Here is a 21,836-nt window from a genome sequence, read left to right as displayed (position 1 = left end):
ACACACTGTAGAACAGCAACACACTGTAGAACAGCAACACACTGTAGAACACACTGTAGAACAGCAACACACTGCAGAACACACTGTAGAACAGCAACACACTGCAGAACACACTGTAGAACAGCAACACACTGTAGAACAGCAACACACTGCAGAAACACTGTAGAACACACCGCAGAACAGTGACACTGCAGAATGTTACGAGCACACACGGCAGTAGACTGGTAAAACCTATCTTTTTTAATAATCTATTTTTACTCAGAGATAATGGTACATTGACAAGACAACATTAAATGAATCTCACCCTCATCCTCATTCCAGTTGTGTTGAGAATGCTGCTAACATGCTATATTTTGTTCTTTTTTGGGGTGATCTGTTTTTCTGCCGTACGTGTCATGTCTTTCATTACAAAAGGAAAGAGAAAAGGTAATATGAATCCAAAGGGAAGGGGTCTGGGGAGGGGCGATGGAGGGATTCCAATCAGCTTGCTTTGCCACCTCGTCTGTCGTCTGTCTATCCTGTCTGTTGGTCTACTCTTCACAGAGAGAAATACCGTTCTGTTTTTAACCCTGACTTTAGTTCTACTGTATCTACGTGTGCTGCTTTCAAAGCGCAGGCCATGTTGACCCTTAACTCAGTTTGTGTGTGTGCAGTTGTGCGCGTGCTTGTGTTGTGTTTGTGTCTCTGTATAATCGTGACTGTGTGTGTGTCTATGCTCGCTTGTGTCTATGATCATGTGTGTAACTCCCTACCTCTGTCCTGCCTCTACCTCTGTCCTGCCTCTACCTCTGTCCTGCCTCTACCTCTGTCCTGTCTCTACCTCTGTCCTGCCTCTACCTCTGTCCTGTCTCTACCTCTGTCCTGCCTCTACCTCTGTCCTGCCTCTACCTCTACCTCTGTCCTGCCTCTACCTCTGTCCTGCCTCTACCTCTGTCCTGCCTCTACCTCTGTCCTGCCTCTACCTCTGTCCTGCCTCTACCTCTACCTCTGTCCTGCCTCTACCTCTGTCCTGCCTCTGCCTCTACCTCTGTCCTGCCTCTACCTCTGTCCTGCCTCTGCCTCTACCTCTGTCCTGCCTCTGCCTCTACCTCTGTCCTGCCTCTACCTCTGTCCTGCCTCTACCACCATGTCCAGGTGTACCAGTAAACAGCCGTGTGTCCACTAAGATCCAGCAGCTGCTCAACACTCTGAAACGGCCCAAGAGACCTCCACTCAGTGAGTTCTTCCTGGACGACTCAGAGGAGATCGTAGAGGGTAAGATGCATAGGACCTGCTCCAGTACTTTAAATAATATTCCAACATTTCTCCCCGCTTCCTGAAAATGATGTAATAAATGGAAAGCAGATATCTAACTATTTTATTTGCCTTTTATTAAACCAGTAGAGAACTCAACTTTACTCCTCTTTAATAAAACATTTTTCTTAATTTCCTCCTTCCATCCCTCTTTCCTCACCTATCCATCCCGTCCCTTTCTCCTCTCTGTAGTTCCCCAGCCGGACCCCAACACCCCCAGGCCAGAGGGCCGTCAGATCATCCCAGTGAAGGGGGAGCCCCTGGGGGTGGTCAGTAACTGGCCCCCGGCTCTGCAGGCTGCCCTGGCACGATGGGGGGCTACACAGGCCAAGAGCCCCGCTCTCACCGCCCTGGACGTTACCGGGAAACCCCTCTACACGCTGACATACGGTAGGTCTCACCATCTGAAATGGCCCTATATAGCAGGGAATAAGGAGACTTTTCAGGCTAACCCACAGTCTCAGATCAGACTTCTTTACTTTATAACTAATGTAATGTAGTTCATCTGCTCAAAAGATCACCCTCCTCTCAGTCAATCTATGGAGATCTGAGGTCATTTAATCTCCTCTGAGAAATTGCTCTTGTGACCGTGGTGTATCTCCCCTTCTCTCTCTCTCTCAGGTAAACTGTGGAGCCGCAGTCTGAAGCTGGCCTACACTCTGTTAAACAAACTGGGCACTAAGAATGAACCTGTCCTGAGACCTGGAGATACGGTAAGTGACAAAAACACACAGCTATTCAGACGGAATGACAGATGTCTTCACCTCTTCATCTATTCTGTCCTTCACACTTTACCACATTGATTGATCTTTATTTAAAAACATGATCTGTGTCTTCTCGATGCATTGCACAGACAACACAATAAGCTATGTAAGATATTCCCCATTGTGACGCAGGTTGACGTTTATTGTCATGAATCTTGCCCTGGAGGCAGAACTGAGCGATTTCCACTAGATGGGCCAGCTGCAAAGTCAAAATTGGCTATATCGTAAAATGTCATGAAAGGAAATATTCGCTTTTTGGTCTTAATTTAGGGTTAGGCATTAGGGTTAGCAGTGTGGTTAGGTTTAAAATCCGATTTTCTGGCTTTGTGGCTGTGCCAGTTAGTGACCTCTCTGCAGAGCTGCCTCCAGTACATGAGTCATCCCAGTAAATGCCAACCTTCCATTGTGACGTACTGTCTGAAACTGTACTGTGTGTGTCTGTCCCCTAGGTGGCGCTGGTGTACCCTAACACTGACCCTGCGATGTTCTGGGTGGCTTTCTATGGCTGTCTCCTAGCAGAGGTCATCCCTGTACCTATAGAGGTGCCACTGTCTCGACAGGTAAGGACTGCAATGCCCACTTCAAATTGTATTTATCTAACCAGAATAAAATCCCTTGATATTAAAAATAAATACAAATAATCGATGGAGACCTGGCAAGATTCACCCCCTCAGCAGGAGAACACAGCAAAATACAGTGGCATTTAAAAAGTAATGATCTAGATTTTCTTTGTGTCATTTTCTAACTGTTATCTTTGTGTTTCACAACCCAGGACGCAGGCAGTCTTCAGATTGGCTTCCTATTGGGCAGCTGTGGGGTGGACCTCGCCCTGACCAGTGAGATCTGTCTTAAAGGACTGCCCAAGACTCCCCAGGGAGAGATCATGCAGTTCAAAGGTCAGCACACATGCACAAACTGCTGGCGTTGCTGGTAGATGGCCATTAGTATATCCATTGTCAGTTATGTGGATAGGTAGATGTCCATTGTCAGTTATGTGGATAGGTAGATGTCCATTGGCAGTTATGTGGATAGGTAGATGTCCATTGTCAGTTATGTGGATAGGTAGATGTCCATTGTCAGTTATGTGGATAGGTAGATGTCCATTGGCAGTTATGTGGATAGGTAGATGTCCATTGTCAGTTATGTGGATAGGTAGATGTCCATTGTCAGTTATGTGGATAGGTAGATGTCCATTGGCAGTTATGTGGATAGGTAGATGTCCATTGGCAGTTATGTGGATAGGTAGATGTCCATTGGCAGTTATGTGGATAGGTAGATGTCCATTGTCAGTTATGTGGATAGGTAGATGTCCATTGGCAGTTATGTGGATAGGTAGATGTCCATTGGCAGTTATGTGGATAGGTAGATGTCCATTGGCAGTTATGTGGATAGGTAGATGTCCATTGTCAGTTATGTGGATAGGTAGATGTCCATTGGCAGTTATGTGGATAGGTAGATGTCCATTGTCCCATACATATAGGTGTGTGCACACTAATGGTCCTAATGCCACCTTTTAATAGCTACAACATTTCCATCCAAGGTGGATCTTTGTCCAGTCATCAAACTGACTTCTAGTAATGCCCTGTGTATCCATTATGCTGATGGTGTTGTTGTTCTGCCTCCCAGGTTGGCCCCGTATGAAGTGGGTTGTGACGGACACCAAGTACCTGACCAAGACCTCGAAAGACTGGCAGCCCCACATCCCCACAGCCAACACAGACACAGCTTACATCGAGGTGAGGCATGTCCACAGACACAGCTTACATCGAGGTGAGGCATGTCCACAGACACAGCTTACATCGAGGTGAGACATGTCCACAGACACAGCTTACATAGAGGTGAGACATGTCCACAGACACAGCTTACATAGAGGTGAGACATGTCCACAGACACAGCTTACATTGAGGTGAGACATGTCCACAGACACAGCTTACATCGAGGTGAGACATGTCCACAGACACAGCTTACATCGAGGTGAGACATGTCCACAGACACAGCTTACATCGAGGTGAGACATATCCACAGACACAGCTTACATCGAGGTGAGACATGTCCACAGACACAGCTTACATCGAGGTGAGACATATCCACAGACACAGCTTACATCGAGGTGAGACATATCCACAGACACAGCTTACATCGAGGTGAGACATGTCCACAGACACAGCTTACATCGAGGTGAGACATGTCCACAGACACAGCTTACATCGAGGTGAGACATATCCACAGACACAGCTTACATCGAGGTGAGACATATCCACAGACACAGCTTACATCGAGGTGAGACATATCCACAGACACAGCTTACATCGAGGTGAGACATGTCCACAGACACAGCTTACATCGAGGTGAGACATGTCCACAGACACAGCTTACATCGAGGTGAGACATGTCCACAGACACAGCTTACATCGAGGTGAGACATATCCACAGACACAGCTTACATCGAGGTGAGACATATCCACAGACACAGCTGACATCGAGGTGAGACATGTCCACAGACACAGCTTACATAGAGGTGAGGCATGTCCACAGACACAGCTTACATCGAGGTGAGACATGTCCACAGACACAGCTTACATCGAGGTGTGACATGTCCAGACCATTATGTGTGTATTTTATGGAAATGTGTGTTTTTTTTTATGCTAGTTTGTCTTTTGAGCACCAAGGCTCACGCAACCCACATGTCGGATAAACAATTTCACAAATTCGGCTGTTTTTAATCTTTGCTTACAATTTTTTTCGTTATGTATACATTATTTAGTGTTTACACTTCCAAATTGTCAGGAAAAATAATATTTATAATACAAATAACCCTCCTTTTTCCTTGATCTCCTTCCTATTGTTATTATTACTATTATTATGATCATCATTATAATAATAAGTAATGTAATTATCATTAGTAGGCTTAGTATAGCAGCCTTGTATCGCCACCGTCGAGCTGTAGGCCTAAGAGCGCATCCTGTTTAGTCTTTAATACCGTAACTTACTTAGGCCTATATTTCAATACTTATATAGGCTACTGTATCAATCAATAATTAATTATTTCATGTCATCACATAGCATACGAGTCATTCATGATTTGAAATGCAATCAAGAATTTTAGTTTTTAAATAAAATAAAATGACCATTAGCGTAAACAATAAATAGGCCTGAACTGTTCCATTTCGGCAAATGCATTCACGAATGAATGCGACTGTTTTTAGTCTTTGCTGTAATAAAGGCTTTACAAAAAAACAAAAAAAACATTACAACAGACTCTCTGGGACGGTATAATTTATTAAGTGTTGTTTACATTGTTCCAAACGGTCAGAAAAATTATATTGTAATCTAACAGCACCTGTTTGGCACACATAATATGCACGCAGCGCTTGCTCCTTACCTTATTTTTCTTGATCTCCAGTATTTTCCACAACTAGTCAAAACAAAAAAGTATGAAAAATGTATGCACTCACTTAACTGTAAGTCGCTCTGGATAAGAGCGTCTGCTAAATGACTAAAATGTAAAATGTAACTCCACACATCTGACTTCCCCTTTACCTCCTGAGCAACCAGTAAACATTCTCCCGTTTCGAGTTTATTTGTCACGTCCTCTGCATCCATTTTGCTGTCACATTTGTTACGGTGTGGTCCTCTGTAGTTCAATTGGTAGAGCATGGCGCTTGTAACGCCAGGGTACTGGGTTCGATCCCCGGGACTACCCATACGTAAAAATGTATGCACACATGACTGTAAGTCGCTTTGGATAAAAGCGTCTGCTAAATGGCATATTATTATTATTATTATTATTATTATTATTATTATTATTATTATAACCAATTTATTGATGTGATTATGATATGCTATAGGTCAGGCCATATTGGATGCATACATGTGTCACGTAAAGAGACCATGGGTTGAGGGAATAGGGAATGTTTTTCCTAAACAAATTAGGGATTTCGGTAACAACTTTTCAGTCAGACATGGCCATAATTATGTTGCAGCTTCAGCAACACGGACAGCGCGATACACACTGATGATGTTCTGTGGTGGTCGCTGCAGCAGGGAGGAGAGTGAGACAACGGGTGCTAGTCACACAGTCACTCGCTGTCTTTTGTTTTAACACAGAGCAGAAAGTCTGAGCCAGGCCCAGCACAATCAAATCAATTGCGGTCGGACTCCCTCTAGTCATTTGTGTGTCTTAATTATTTCATTAAGCGGTTCGCTTAAAGCATCAGACAAGCACAGTGCATATAGTTGATTTGATTAAAACACATAGTCTATATATGGAAAAATATGTTTTTGGTCGAAAGAACAGACGACTCTTGGTCGACCAAGATTTGTTTTTAGTCGGGGACAGCCCTAGTGTCGCTGATTATTTTGTGATTGTGTTTATTTCTTCAACTCTGATTGTGTGTGTTGTTGTGCTCTCCCAGTACAAGGCCAGTAAAGAGGGGACAGTGATGGGAGTAGCCGTGTCTAAGATAGCCTTGCTGACACACTGCCAGGCCCTGACACAGGCCTGCAACTACTGTGAAGGTCAGTACATGATTAACACACACCACAGGAGGCTGGTGGGAGGAGCTATAGGACCGTTCTATTTATTCCATTCCAGTCTTTACAATGAGCCCGTCCTCTCTCTCTCTCTCTCTCTCTCTCTCTCTCTCTCTATCTCTCTCTCTCTCTCTCTCTCTCTCTCTCTCTCTCTCTCTCTCTCCATGTCTCTCTCTCTCTCTCTCTCTCTCTCTCTCTCTCTCTCTCCATGTCTCTCTCTCTCTCTCACTCCCCCTCTCTCTCTGTCTCTCTCTCTCCCTCTCTCTCTGTCTCTCTCTCTCTCCCTCTCTCTCTATCTCTCTCTCTCTCTCTGTCTATCCCTCTCTCTCTGTCTCTCTCTCTGTCTCTCTCTCTCTCTCTCTCTCTCTCTCTCTCTCTCTGTCTCTCTCTCTTTCTCCCCCCTCTCTCTCTCTCTCCACCCTCGCTCCCTCTCTCTCCCCCCTCGCTCCCTCTGTCTCTCTCTCTCTCTCTGTCTCTGTCTCTCTCTCTCACTCTCTCCCTCTCTCCCTCCCCTCTCTCTCTCTCTCTCTCTCTCTCTCTCTCTCTCTCTCTCTCTCTCTCTCTCTCTCTCTCTCTCTCTCTCGCTCTCTCTCTCTCTCTCTCTCTCTCATATATATACAGTTGAAGTTGGATGTTTACATACACTTAGGTTGGAGTCATTAAAACTTGTTTTTCAACCACTCCACAAATGTCTTGTTAACAAACTATAGTTTTGGCAAGTCGGTTAGGACATCTACTTTGTGCATGACACAAGTAATTTTTCCAACAATTGTTTACAGACAGATTATTTCACTTATAATTCACTGTATCACAATTCCAGTGGGTCAGAAGTTTACATACACTAAGTTGACTGTGCCTTTAAACAGCTTGGAAAATTCCAGAAAATGATGTCATGCTTTAGAAGCTTCTGATAGGCTAATTGACATCATTTGAGTCATTTGGAGGTGTACCTGTCAATTTATTTCAAGGCCTACCTTCAAACTCAGTGCCTCTTTGCTTGACATCATGGGAAAATCTAAAGAAATCAGCCTTAGAAAACAAATTGTAGACCTCCACAAGTCTGGTTCATCCTTAGGAGCGATTTCCAAATGCCTGAAGGTACCACGTTCATCTGTACAAATAATAGTACGCAAGTATAAACACCATGGGACCACGCAGTCGTCATACCGCTCAGGAAGGAGACGCACTCTGTCTCCTAGAGATGAACGTACTTTGGTGCAAAAAGTGCAAATCAATCCCAGAACAACAGCAAAGGACCTTGTGAAAATGCTGGAGGAAACGGGTACAAAAGTATCTATATCCACAGTATAAAACGAGTCCTAAATCGACATAACCTGAAAGGCCGCTCAGCAAGGAAGAAGCCACTGCTCCAAAACCGCCATAAAAAAGCCAGACTACAGTTTGCAACTGCACATGGGGACAAAAATCGTACTTTTTGGAGAAATGTCCTCTGGTCTGATGAAACAAAAATATAACTGAAAAAGGTGGTTGCTTGCAAGCCGAAGAACACCATCCCAACCGTGCAACACGGGGGTGGCAGCATCATGCTGTGGGGGTGCTTTGCTGCAGGAGGGACTGGTCCACTTCACAAAATAGATGGCATCATCAGGAAGGAAAATTATGTGGATGTATTGAAGCAACATCTCAAGACATCAGTCAGGAAGCTTGGTCGCAAATGGGTCTTCCAAATGGACAATGACCCGAAGCATACTTCCAAAGTTGTGGCAAAATGGCTTAAGTACAACAAAGTCAAGGTATTGGAGTGGCCATCACAAAGCCCTGACCTCAATCCTATAGAAAATGTTTAGGCAGAACTGAAAAAGTGTGTGCGAGCAAGGAGGCCTACAAACCTGACTCAGTTACACCAGCTCTGTCAGGAGGAATGGGCCAAAATTCACCCAACTTATTGTGGGAAGCTTGTGGAAGGCTACCCGAAATGTTTGACCCAAGTTAAACAATTTAAAGGCAATGCTACTAAATACTAATTGAGTGTATGTAAACTTCAGACCCACTGGGAATGTGATGAAATAAATGAAAGCTGAAATAAAACATTATCTTTACTATTATTCTAACATTTCACATTCTTAAAATAAAGTAGTGATCCTAACTGACCTAAGACAGGGAATTTGTACTAGGATTAAATGTCAGGAATTGTGAAAAACTTAGTTTAAATGTATTTGGCTAAGGTGTATGTAAACTGTCGACTTCAACTGTGTTTGTGTATATTCAGATCAGCTGTTAGACAAAGGACACTTTAGCCTCTGTGGATTCCCCTCAAGGGATCTAATGTTCTCTGAGACAGAGAAAGGGCACTTTAGCCTCTCTCTGTCTCAGAGAACATTAGATCCCTTGAGGGGAATCCACAGAGGGAGGGAGGGAGGGAGGGAGGGAGGGAGGGAGGGAGCGAGGGAGCGAGGGAGCGAGGGAGCGAGGGAGCGAGGGAGCGAGGGAGCGAGGGAGCGAGGGAGCGAGGGAGCGAGGGAGCGAGGGAGCGAGGGAGCGAGGGAGCGAGGCAGGCAAGGCAGGCAAGGCAGGCAAGGCAGGCAGGCCAGGCAGTTTACATACACCTTAGCCAAATACATTTAAACTAAGTTTTTCACAATTCCTGACATTTAATCCTAGTACAAATTCCCTGTCTTAGGTCAGTTAGGATCACTACTTTATTTTAAGAATGTGAAATGTTAGAATAATAGTAAAGATAATGTTTTATTTCAGCTTTCATTTATTTCATCACATTCCCAGTGGGTCAGAAGTTTACATACACTCAATTAGTATTTAGTAGCATTGCCTTTAAATTGTTTAACTTGGGTCAAACGTTTCGGGTAGCCTTCCACAAGCTTCCCACAATAAGTTGTGTGAATTTTGGCCCATTCCTCCTGACAGAGCTGGTGTAACTGAGTCAGGTTTGTAGGCCTCCTTGCTCGCACACACTTTTTCAGTTCTGCCTACACATTTTCTATAGGATTGAGGTCAGGGCTTTGTGATTTATAACATTTTTGACATGCGTTTTTCTGGATTTTTTTGTTGTTATTCTGTCTCTCACTATTCAAATAAACCTACCATTAAAATTATAGACTGATCATTTCTTTGTCAGTGGGCAAACGTACAAAATCAGCAGGGGATCAAATACTTTTTTTCCCTCACTGTATGTATCTTTAACCTTTGAAATGTTCCAATTCTTTCTGACTGTAATGTGATTTGTGTATTGAAATAAAGTATTTAAAATGTGTGTGTCCTCTCTCAGGAGAAACGTTGGTCAACGTGCTGGACTGTAAGAAGGACATGGGCTTGTGGCACGGGGTGCTAACCAGTGTCATGAACAGGATCCACACCATCACTGTACCCTACGCTGTCATGAAGGCCTGTCCCATGTCCTGGGTGCAGAGGGTCCACATACACAAAGGTAAGGCCACCGTTAGCCTTAGCTTTTTTATTGTAAATTGCATAGAGACTAGCACGCATTAGCATCCTAAACTGTATACTATGGATTAAGGTAGTCAGGGTCGGGTTCATTAGGAAAGAAGGCGTTGTCCGACGGAACATGATATTAGCTCCCTTGTTTCAGACTGTTTTTCTTCTCAGTTTCGTGCCTAATGAACATGACTCAGATGATTAGGGATTAGCATTAACACTACTATGTGTTGAAGCGATGAGATGTGAGCTGTCCCTCTTGTTTCGTGCCTAATGAACATGACTCAGATGATTAGGGATTAGCATTAACACTACTATGTGTTGAGGCGATGAGATGTGAGCTGTCCCTCTTGTTTCTCCCCTGCAGCACGTGTCGCCGTGGTGAAGTGTCGTGACCTCCACTGGGCTATGATGGCTCACAGAGACCAGAGAGACACCAACCTGTCCTCCATACGCATGCTCATAGTAGCTGATGGAGCCAACCCCTGTGAGTCATTCACACTCTCACACACACACACACACACACAGACACACACAGGGACCAGAGACACACCAACCTGTCCTGTGAGTCACGTATACATAGCAGCCGTGACTCATGATTGCTTTATCTATTCCCCAAACTATTATTTGTCCTTTCATTGACCTTTCAGAGTCTTCAAGCGGTGCCCTGCCTCTATTGGTACACTATGATATGTATTTTTAGATGCAGTGCACACAACTTGCAAGAAACACATCTGATCCGGTCAATTGGATTCCTATAATCGGTTTGATTCTGAAGAGGGAAGCACATTGTTGACACTTTGTGCTGTCTTTCAGGGTCTGTGTCATCGTGCGACGCCTTCCTCAACGTGTTCCAGTCTCATGGGTTAAAGCCGGAGGTCATCTGCCCCTGTGCCTCCTCTCCTGAAGGTCTCACTGTGGCTATACGCAGGTAATACAACATACAGCTCTGTCTCTTTCTCAGATTCTCTCTCATTCACACTACACTGAGATCTTCCTCCCCCCCTCCCTCCAGGCCTGGTGCCCGTGGTACAGCCCTCCCTGCCAGGGCCATTCTCTCCATGGGCGGGCTGAGTCATGGGGTCATCAGGGTCAACACAGAGGATAAGAACTCTGCCCTCACTGTACAGGACGTGGGTCATGTGATGCCTGGAGGTACGCCACTCACTAACTATACTACACTATAACCCACCTCACTATAACACACCTCACTATAACACACCACACCTCACTATAACACACCTCACTATAACACACCTCACTATAACACAACACACCACACTATAACACACCACACTATAACACACCTCACCTCACTATAACACACCACACTATAACACACCTCACTATAACACACCTCACTATAACACACCTCACTATAACACACCACACCTCACTATAACACACCACACTATAACACACCACACTATAACACACCACTCTATAACACACCACACCTCACTATAACACACCACACTATAACACACCACACCTCACTATAACACACCTCACTATAACACACCACACTATAACACACCTCACTATAACACACCACACCTCACTATAACACACCACACTATAACACACCACACTATAACACACCACACTATAACACACCACACCTCACTATAACACACCACACTATAACACACCACACCTCACTATAACACACCTCACTATAACACACCTCACCTCACTATAACACACCACACTATAACACACCTCACTATAACACACCACACTAACACACCTCACTATAACACACCTCACTATAACACACCTCACTATAACACACCACACCACACTATAACACACCTCACTATAACACACCTCACTATAACACACCACACCTCACTATAACACACCTCACTATAACACACCTCACCTCACTATAACACACCAAACCTCACTATAACACACCACACTATAACACACCTCACTATAACACACCACACTAACACACCTCACTATAACACACCTCACTATAACACACCACACCACACTATAACACACCTCACTATAACACACCTCACTATAACACACCACACCTCACTATAACACACCTCACTATAACACACCTCACTATAACACACCACACTATAACACACCTCACTATAACACACCACACCTCACTATAACACACCTCACTATAACACACCTCACCTCACTATAACACACCACACTATAACACACCATACTATAACATACCTCACTATAACACACCTCACTATAACACACCACACCTCACTATAACACACCACACCACACCTCACTATAACACACCACACCTCACTATAACACACCACACCACACCTCACTATAACACACCTCACTATAACACACCTCACTATAACACACCACACCACACTATAACACACCTCACTATAACACACCACACCTCACCATAACACACCACACCTCACTATAACACACCTCACTATAACACACCTCACTATAACACACCACACCACACTATAACACACCTCACTATAACACACCTCACCTCACTATAACACACCACACTATAACACACCACACTATAACACACCATACTATAACACACCTCACTATAACACACCTCACTATAACACACCACACCACACCTCACTATAACACACCTCACTATAACACACCTCACTATAACACACCACACTATAACACACCTCACTATAACACACCACACCACACTATAACACACCTCACTATAACACACCTCACTATAACACACCTCACCTCACTATAACACACCTCACTATAACACACCACACTATAACACACCTCACCTCACAATAACACACCACACTATAACACACCACACTATAACACACCTCACTATAACACACCACACCTCACTATAACACACCTCACTATAACACACCTCACTATAACACACCTCACTATAACACACCACACCTCACTATAACACATCTCACTATAACACACCTCACTATAACACACCTCACTATAACACACCACACTATAACACACCTCACTATAACACACCTCACTATAACACACCTCACTATAACACACCTCACCTCACTATAACACACCTCACTATAACACACCACACTATAACACACCTCACCTCACAATAACACACCACACTATAACACACCACACTATAACACACCTCACTATAACACACCACACCTCACTATAACACACCTCACTATAACACACCTCACTATAACACACCTCACTATAACACACCACACCTCACTATAACACATCTCACTATAACACACCTCACTATAACACACCTCACTATAACACACCACACTATAACACACCTCACCTCACTATAACACACCACACTATAACACACCTCACTATAACACACCTCACTATAACACACCTCACTATAACACACCACACCTCACTATAACACACCACACTATAACACACCACACTATAACACACCACTCTATAACACACCACACCTCACTATAACACACCACACCTCACTATAACACACCTCACTATAACACACCACACTATAACACACCTCACTATAACACACCACACCTCACTATAACACACCACACTATAACACACCACACTATAACACACCACACTATAACACACCACACCTCACTATAACACACCTCACTATAACACACCACACTATAACACACCACACCTCACTATAACACACCTCACTATAACACACCTCACTATAACACACCTCACCTCACTATAACACACCACACTATAACACACCTCACTATAACACACCACACTAACACACCTCACTATAACACACCTCACTATAACACACCTCACTATAACACACCACACCACACTATAACACACCTCACTATAACACACCTCACTATAACACACCACACCTCACTATAACACACCTCACTATAACACACCTCACTATAACACACCACACTATAACACACCTCACTATAACACACCACACCTCACTATAACACACCTCACCTCACTATAACACACCACACTATAACACACCATACTATAACACACCTCACTATAACACACCTCACTATAACACACCACACCTCACTATAACACACCACACCACACCTCACTATAACACACCTCACTATAACACACCTCACTATAACACACCTCACTATAACACACCTCACTATAACACACCACACTATAACACACCACACTATAACACACCACACTATAACACACCTCACTATAACACACCTCACTATAACACACCTCACTATAACACACCTCACTATAACACACCACTCTATAACACACCACTCTATAACACACCTCACTATAACACACCTCGCTATAACACACCACGCTATAACACACCTCACTATAACACACCTCACTATAACACACCACACTATAACACACCACACTATAACACACCACACTATAACACACCACACTATAACACACCTCACTATAACACACCTCACTATAACACACCACTCTATAACACACCACTCTATAACACACCACACTATAACACACCTCACTATAACACACCACACCTCACTATAACACACCTCACTATAACACACCTCACTATAACACACCACTCTATAACACACCACACCACACTATAACACACCTCACTATAACACACCTCACTATAACACACCACACCTCACTATAACACACCTCACTATAACACACCTCACTATAACACACCACTCTATAACCCACCAGACCACACTATTGTGTACTGTTACTGTTAGTTTTCCTTTAAGAGTAGCTTTCTGTTCCTCACTGACTGACGATTTTACTGTGTCTTGTCAATGTCACTTCCCTGGTGTTAATTCTACTTGGCTCAGGGTTTTAGTCATTGCGTTAAAATACTTTAAGGTCGATGTCCGCGCCCCCGCGAAAATCGAATTAGCATAATAACAAATTCCCCATAAAACCCCATCAGTTTAAGCTAGAGATATCAACCGCATCCTCCTATGTAACACTTCCTCATCTGCCGTGAAAGGTGCCTGAGCTAGAGCGGTGTTTGTCAGACCATGAGACATCCTGAAAATCGGTCTTCTCACAATCGTCTGTAGCGTCCGAACGGTTTGGCCTAAAAACTATTATGACCCCTCTATGGACAGATGAGACTTTCACAAACACGATGCTATTCTCCGTTTTACTCTGTGTAAAGGTGAGACTCTCACGAACACGTCTGGCTCTAGGACTAGTCTGAAGGTCCCCCGGTACTAGTCGAAATAATTAATGGATGTACAGTATACAGTGCATTTGGAAAGTATTCAGACCCCTTGACTTTTTCCATATTTTGTTACGTTACAGCCTTATTCTAAAATGGATTACATTGTTTTTTCCCCTCATCAATCTACACACAATACCCCATAATGACAAAGCAAAAACTGGTTTTTAGATTGAAATATCACATTTACGTAAGTATTCAGAACCTTTACTCAGTACTTTGTTGAAGCACCTTTGGCAGCGATTACAGCCTTGAGTCTTCTTGGGTATTGCGCTACAAGCTTGGCACACCTGTATTTGGGGAGTTTCTCCCATTCTTCTCTGCAGATCCTATCAAGCTCTGTCAGGTTGGATGGGGAGCGTCACTGCACAGCTATTTTCAGGTCTCTCCAGAGACGTTCGATCGGGTTCAAGTCCGGGCTCTGGCTGTGCCACTCAAAGACATTCAGAGACTTGTCCCAAAGCCACTCCTGCGTTTTCTTGGCTGTGTGCTTAGGATCATTGTCTTGTTGGAAGGTGAACCTTCGCCCCAGTCTGAGGTCCTGAGCGCTCTGGAGCAGGTTTTCATCAAGGAGCTCTCTGTACTTTGCTCCGTTCATCTTTGCCTCGATCCTGACTAGTCTCCCAGTCCCTGCCACTGAAAAACATCCCCACAGCATGATGCTGCCACCACCATGCTTCACCGTAGGGATTGTGCCAGGTTTCCTCCAGATGTGACGCTTGGCATTCAGGCCAAATAGTTTCATCTTGGTTTCATCAGACCAGAGAATCTTGTTTCTCATGGTCTGAGAGTCCTTTAGGTGCCTTTTGGCAAACTCCAAGCAGGCTGTTATGTGCCTTTTACTGAGGAGTGGCTTCCGTCTGGCCACTGTACCATAAAGAGTGCTGCAGAGATGGTTGTCCTTGTGGAAGTTTCTCCCATCTCCACAGAGGAACTCTGGAGTTCTGTCAGAGTGACCATCGGGTTCTTGGTCACCTCCCTGACCAAGGCCCTTCTCCCCCGATTGCTCAGTTTGGCCGGGGGGCTAGCTCTAGGAAGTCTTGGTGGTTCCAAACTTCCATTTAAGAATGATGGAGACTACTGTGTTCTTGGGGACCTTCAATGCTGCAGAAATGTTTTGGTACCCTTCTGTGCCTTGACACAATCCTGTCTCAGAGCTCTACGGACAATTCCTTCAACCTCATGGCTTGGTTTTTGCTCTGACATGATCTGTCATCTGTGGGACCTTTATATAGGCAGGTGTGTTCCTTTCCAAATCATGTCCAATCAATTGAATTTACCACAGGTGGACTCCAATCAAGTTGTAGAAACATCTCAAGGATGATCAATGGAAACAGGATGCACCTGAGCTGAATTTCGAGTCTCATAGCAAAGGGTCTGAATACTTATGTAAATAAGGTATTTCTGTTTTTAATTTTTAATAAATTTGCAAACATTTCTAAAAACCTATTTTCACTTTGTCATTATGGGGTATTGTGTGTAGATTGCTGAGGATTTTTTTTATTTAATCCGTTTTAGAATAATGCTGTAACGTAACAAAATGTGGAAAAAATCAAGGGGTCTGAATACTTTCCGAATGCACTGTATATGGAGACTGTTTTAGTGAAAAAAATAAGGGGTTAAATACATATCAAATAAATAATGTTTCCTAATCTTTCTTATATCTGTCAGATATAGGATAGACACTTCAGAACAAACTTCCTTTAGAATTTTTTGGGGGGCTATCTGTTGTTCCATGTAGTGTATCTGTTTTTCAATGCATTTTGAATGGGCTAATAGAAGCAAGGCCAAATACAAATGTTCATCAGATAATTGTTTTCTATATATATTTTTTGACTTCAAGGGGTCTTCAAAATCAAATAATAACAAAATGATCCTTGGTATAACCTTCTTAAAACAGTTCCATATAGCTTAGTAGAACCCCCCTCCCCCAGCTTAGACAGGGCTTATACTCTTATGGGTTAATAATACATCGATTTTATATAGCACTTCTCATGGACCCAAAGATTCTTTGGGAAGTTGGTTTCTAATGTGCTTTGTGTGTTTTAGCCCTAATGTCATAGTCTCTTGTGGTTCAGCTCTGATGTGTATCGTGAAGCCAGACGGGCCTCCACAGCTCTGTAAGACCGATGAGATCGGAGAGATAGTGCTGAACTCCAGGGCTGGAGGAACCATGTACTATGGTCTACCTGGGGTCACCAAGAACACCTTTGAGGTGAGGAGAGGACTGTTTACTGAACTCTCTCATCAAGTTTCTGCATTTCTGTTCACAGTGGAGTGAAGTGCTACTGACACTGGGATGAAGCCATCAACCTCAGAACATGACTCCTCTGTCAGAGCATTACACTTCTAAAAGCTCTACCCCACCTTTATTATTCAGTGGTCATTGTTGCCTGTGGTGTCTATTACTAATTTGGGTTGCAAAGCTACCAGTAATTTACCAAAGTAATTTAGGTAATTAACAGAAAATCTATGGAAATCTATGGTACCTTTTGGTAACTTATGCTTGAATAACGTTTATATATTCATATTATGGTATTAATTTATTTGATCCATGTCCATATTGTCCATGAGTTTCTAGTGGATAGACCATATGGTTCAAGAGAAAATAGCCTAATTAAAAAAGCATCTAATCAACAATGGCATTCTTTTCAATTAACTCTGCAACTCTTCCCACTATTTACTTTTTTTTTTTTTTTTTTTTTTACAGCTGCCACCAGTTTGACACAAAAAAACATTGAGAACAAATACATTTTGACAGTGTGTAAAAAAATATATATTTAAAGGATATTTCATGCTGAAACCCTCATAATGAACACCAATGGTATTCACTAAGTTGATGGTTTATATTTAGGGTAATGTTTTACAGCTTTGACATTCTATACTGAACAAAAATCTAAACGCAACATGCAACAATTTCTAAGATTTGACTGAGTTACAGTTCATATGAGGAAATCATATGGATTTCACATGACTGGGAATACAGATATGCATCTGTTGGTCACAGATACTATACCTTAAAACAAAAAAGGATAGGGGCGTGGATCAGAAAACCAGTCAGTATCTGGTGTGACCGCCATTTGCCTCATGCAGCGTGCCTCATCTCCTTCGCATGGAGTTGATCAGGCTGTTGATTGTGGCCTGTGGAATGTTGTCCCACTCCTCTTCAATGGCTGTGTGCGAAGTTGCTCGATATTGGCAGGAACTGGAACACGTTGTCGTACATGTCGATCCAGAGCATCCCAAACGTGCTTAATAGGTGAGTATGCAGGCAATGGAAGAACTGGGACATTTTCAGCTTCCAGGAATTTTGTACAGGTCCTTTGACATGGGGCCGTGCATTATCATGCTGAAACATGAGGTGATGGCGGCGGATGAATGGCACGACAATGGGCCTCAGGATGTCGTCATGGTATCTCTGTGCATTCAAATTGCCATCGATAAAATGCAATTGTGTTTGTTGTCCGAAGCTTATGCCTGCCCATACCATAACTCCACCGCCAGCATGCGGCACTCTGTTCAAAACGTTGACATCAGCAAACCACTCGCCCACACAACGCCGTAGACGTGTCTGCGGTTGTCAGGCCGATTGGACGTACTGCCAAATTCTCTAAAACGACATTGAAAGTGGCTTATGGTAGAGAAATTAGCATTCAATTATCTGGAAACAGTTCTGGTGGACATTCCTGCAGTAAGCATGCAAATTGCACACTCCCTCAAAACTTGAGACATCTGTGGCGTTGTGTGACAAAACTGCACCTTTTTTTTTTTTTTTTCAGCACAAGGTGCACCTGTGTAATGATCATGCTGTTTAATCAGCTTCTTGATATTATCTTGGCAAATGAGAAATGCTCACAAACAGGGATGTAAACAAATTTGTGCACAGAATTTGAGAGAAATAAGCTGTTTTTGCGTATGGAACATTTCTGGGATCTTTTATTTCAGCTCATGAAACATGGGACCAACACTTTACATGTTGCGTTTATGTTTTTGTTCAGTATATTTTCTATTTTAAAATCATTTTATTTAATTATTTCATATATTTTACATGTGATTAGACCAGAGAGAGGACCAGAGATAATTACAAACACCTGTGATAATCTGAAGTACCCAAAAGGGCCAGTTAAAAATAATTCTGGTAGTTTACTGGTAAACTTTGAAAGTTTCCTCCCTTTGCAACTCTGGTCTCTATAGTCTCTCTAAACTGAGATGATGAGTTGTGTTGACAGTTAAACGTGTTGTTATTGTGATTGTTTGAAAGGATGATCGTTATAAAATATATTATGCCGTAACCTCCATAACTGAACGTGTGTCCCTCTGTCTCTGTGTAGGTTATTCCTGTGAACCAGGCTGGAGCTCCGATAGGAGAGCTCCCCTTCACTAGGACTGGCCTGCTGGGTTTCGTAGGACCGGTAAGATAGAAAGACAGTCATTTCAGTCCCTACCTAACCTATTCAGTCTAAAGCTATGCTCAACTACTTTATATCATCAAAACATGTCAATTTAGAATAGAGTTTTGGCGTCTCTGTGTCTGTTGATGTCCAGAGAATGAAAATAAATTGTGACATTGCTTTGTGACCTTGTGCTATTTCCCTCCCTCCCTCCACAGGGCAGTCTGGTGTTTGTAGTGGGGAAGAACGAGGGGCTCTTGATGGTCAGTGGTAGACGACACAATGCCGACGACTTGGTGGCCACAGCCCTGGCCGTGGAGCCTGTCAAAACTGTCTACAGAGGGAGGTGAGTGTGTCAGGAGCACAGCGCTCTCGTGTGTTCTGCAGTCTTGTTTTGCTGTGGTGGCAAGGTGTGACAGTGCATTGTCTGTGGAGCCTGTCAAAACAGGTGAGTGCCACAGTCCTTCTGGGGTGCTGTGCTGTTTTGCTGAGGTGTTATGGTGTGAGAGTGTGCCGTGTTGTCTTGTCACTCCCTCTCCCCAGGGGGGAGGATCACTGTGTGCTCTGTGACAGTGGTCTCTGGTGTAAGAGTAGGTTGTTATTGTGGGTTGTGTGTGTTATTGCTGACGGACTCTCTCTCTCTCCCCGGTGTAGGATCGCTGTGTTCTCAGTAACGGTGTTCTATGATGAGAGGATAGTGATTGTAGCAGAACAAAGACCAGACGCTAGTGAAGAGGACAGCTTCCAGTGGATGAGCAGAGTCCTACAGGTACATTATATACATGTGTTCTCTCCTCTATAAATATATATATCTCAGTGCTAAAGATAGAATACATATTGTCTCATATCTACTACAGGTACATAGTATTATCTATCCTTCCATCTATTTATCATCTATCTCCACTTGTCCAACTCACCCCACGCCATTTTTCTTTTATAACCAATCTCCATATGTTTCTTTCTAGTTATCTATCAGTGTGCACTTTTTAGGTTAAAGGTGCAATATGCAGAAATCGCTCCGCCATTTCCTGGTTGCTAAAACTCTAATAGTTTGCCTAATTTCAGTTTATGTGGCGAAACAAGCTAGTATAGTGTAGAGAATCATTGTACCATATAAACCGCTGTGAAATATATTTTCCATAACCCAAAATATTGTATTTTCAGCTTTTTGAAGCTGGTGTACAGAACCGAAAGTAAAATAACTCCAAAACAAAACTTTAGAACATGAAGCATAGAAATAGCACACATAGAACAGATCTAATGCTTCTTAGACTTGCTTTCAATAAGAATGACAGATCAATACCTCACATTTCTATGTGAATTTGGTTGACACATTGCAGCTTTAAGTTAGTAGTAGTACATCAAGGCGATCAGACAGTACATTAACAGTAGGCCCTATGATGTGTGTTCTGTCTTCTATATGTCTGTACTGCCTGGCCCTGGTCCCGGCCAACACATTACCCTGTTATAGCTAGCACCCCTAACAGCAGTGCATACAGTGCTGGCATCACATAAACAGTATATCATGTGTTTTCCTCTACAGGCCATAGACAGTATCCACCAGGTGGGTTTGTATTGCCTGGCCCTGGTCCCGGCCAACACATTACCCAAGACCCCCCTGGGAGGGATCCACATCTCTGAGACCAAACAGAACTTCCTAGAGGGGAACCTGCACCCCTGTAACATCCTCCTCTGTCCACACACCTGTGTTACCAACCTGCCCAAACCACGGCAGAAACAACCAGGTACTGGTGTGTGTGTGTGACTGTCTAATAATGACTGTATATATCTCTGACACAGTGACATTTGACACTGTAGTAAGTGTGTATCGCTAACCCTCCTCTCCTCTGTGTACTAAAGTTGGAGTGGGCCCGGCCTCCATCATGGTTGGTAACCTGGTAGCAGGGAACAGAATGGCCCAGGCTGCAGGCAGAGAGCTGGGGGTGGTGGAGGAAGAGGGCCTGGTCAGGAAGGTAAGACACCACTGAGCCGAGCCAAGCTGTACTGGGCAGAGAGGTATGGTTGGTGTCGGCCCTACGGTGTGAAAGAGACAGTACAGTACAAGCTCTACAGTCTGTCTTCGCTTCTCACCAACACCAAGAATGGAGCACGTCACAGCTGCTTTTACCAGCATTCACCAAATCGTATTTACCGTATAACAGAAGCGTTGTTCTGTCTCTACTCCATTGTATGTGGCCCACCACGATGGTAAGAGTTTAGCAGACATACCTGCCACAGTAAGGCTGCTTCTGT

The 21,836-nt window shown here is 43.5% G+C and overlaps 1 protein-coding gene across 1 annotated transcript in view; it reads left to right on the top strand.

The window, feature by feature from the left end:
• LOC311147283 (disco-interacting protein 2 homolog B-A) overlaps positions 1 to 21,836 on the top strand; it is an 86,044-nt gene that overhangs the window by 51,205 nt on the left and 13,003 nt on the right. Inside the window, exons 7-23 of the mRNA XM_084183967.1 lie at positions 1,135 to 1,254; positions 1,486 to 1,683; positions 1,915 to 2,006; positions 2,507 to 2,617; positions 2,830 to 2,953; positions 3,684 to 3,793; positions 6,473 to 6,575; positions 9,835 to 9,993; positions 10,369 to 10,488; positions 10,818 to 10,932; positions 11,017 to 11,156; positions 17,271 to 17,407; positions 19,524 to 19,604; positions 19,802 to 19,929; positions 20,238 to 20,352; positions 21,127 to 21,328; positions 21,444 to 21,556. Coding sequence (XP_084040093.1) covers positions 1,135 to 1,254; positions 1,486 to 1,683; positions 1,915 to 2,006; positions 2,507 to 2,617; positions 2,830 to 2,953; positions 3,684 to 3,793; positions 6,473 to 6,575; positions 9,835 to 9,993; positions 10,369 to 10,488; positions 10,818 to 10,932; positions 11,017 to 11,156; positions 17,271 to 17,407; positions 19,524 to 19,604; positions 19,802 to 19,929; positions 20,238 to 20,352; positions 21,127 to 21,328; positions 21,444 to 21,556 — 2,168 coding nt within the window. The remainder of the gene's footprint in view (positions 1 to 1,134; positions 1,255 to 1,485; positions 1,684 to 1,914; positions 2,007 to 2,506; positions 2,618 to 2,829; positions 2,954 to 3,683; positions 3,794 to 6,472; positions 6,576 to 9,834; positions 9,994 to 10,368; positions 10,489 to 10,817; positions 10,933 to 11,016; positions 11,157 to 17,270; positions 17,408 to 19,523; positions 19,605 to 19,801; positions 19,930 to 20,237; positions 20,353 to 21,126; positions 21,329 to 21,443; positions 21,557 to 21,836) is intronic.

The sequence above is a fragment of the Coregonus lavaretus genome (assembly GCF_964263955.1).
Source record: "Coregonus lavaretus genome assembly, chromosome: 20".
Lineage (NCBI taxonomy): Eukaryota > Metazoa > Chordata > Actinopteri > Salmoniformes > Salmonidae > Coregonus > Coregonus lavaretus.
The sequence above is the reverse complement of the archived record's forward strand: the minus strand, read 5'-3'. Positions and strand labels throughout refer to the sequence as shown.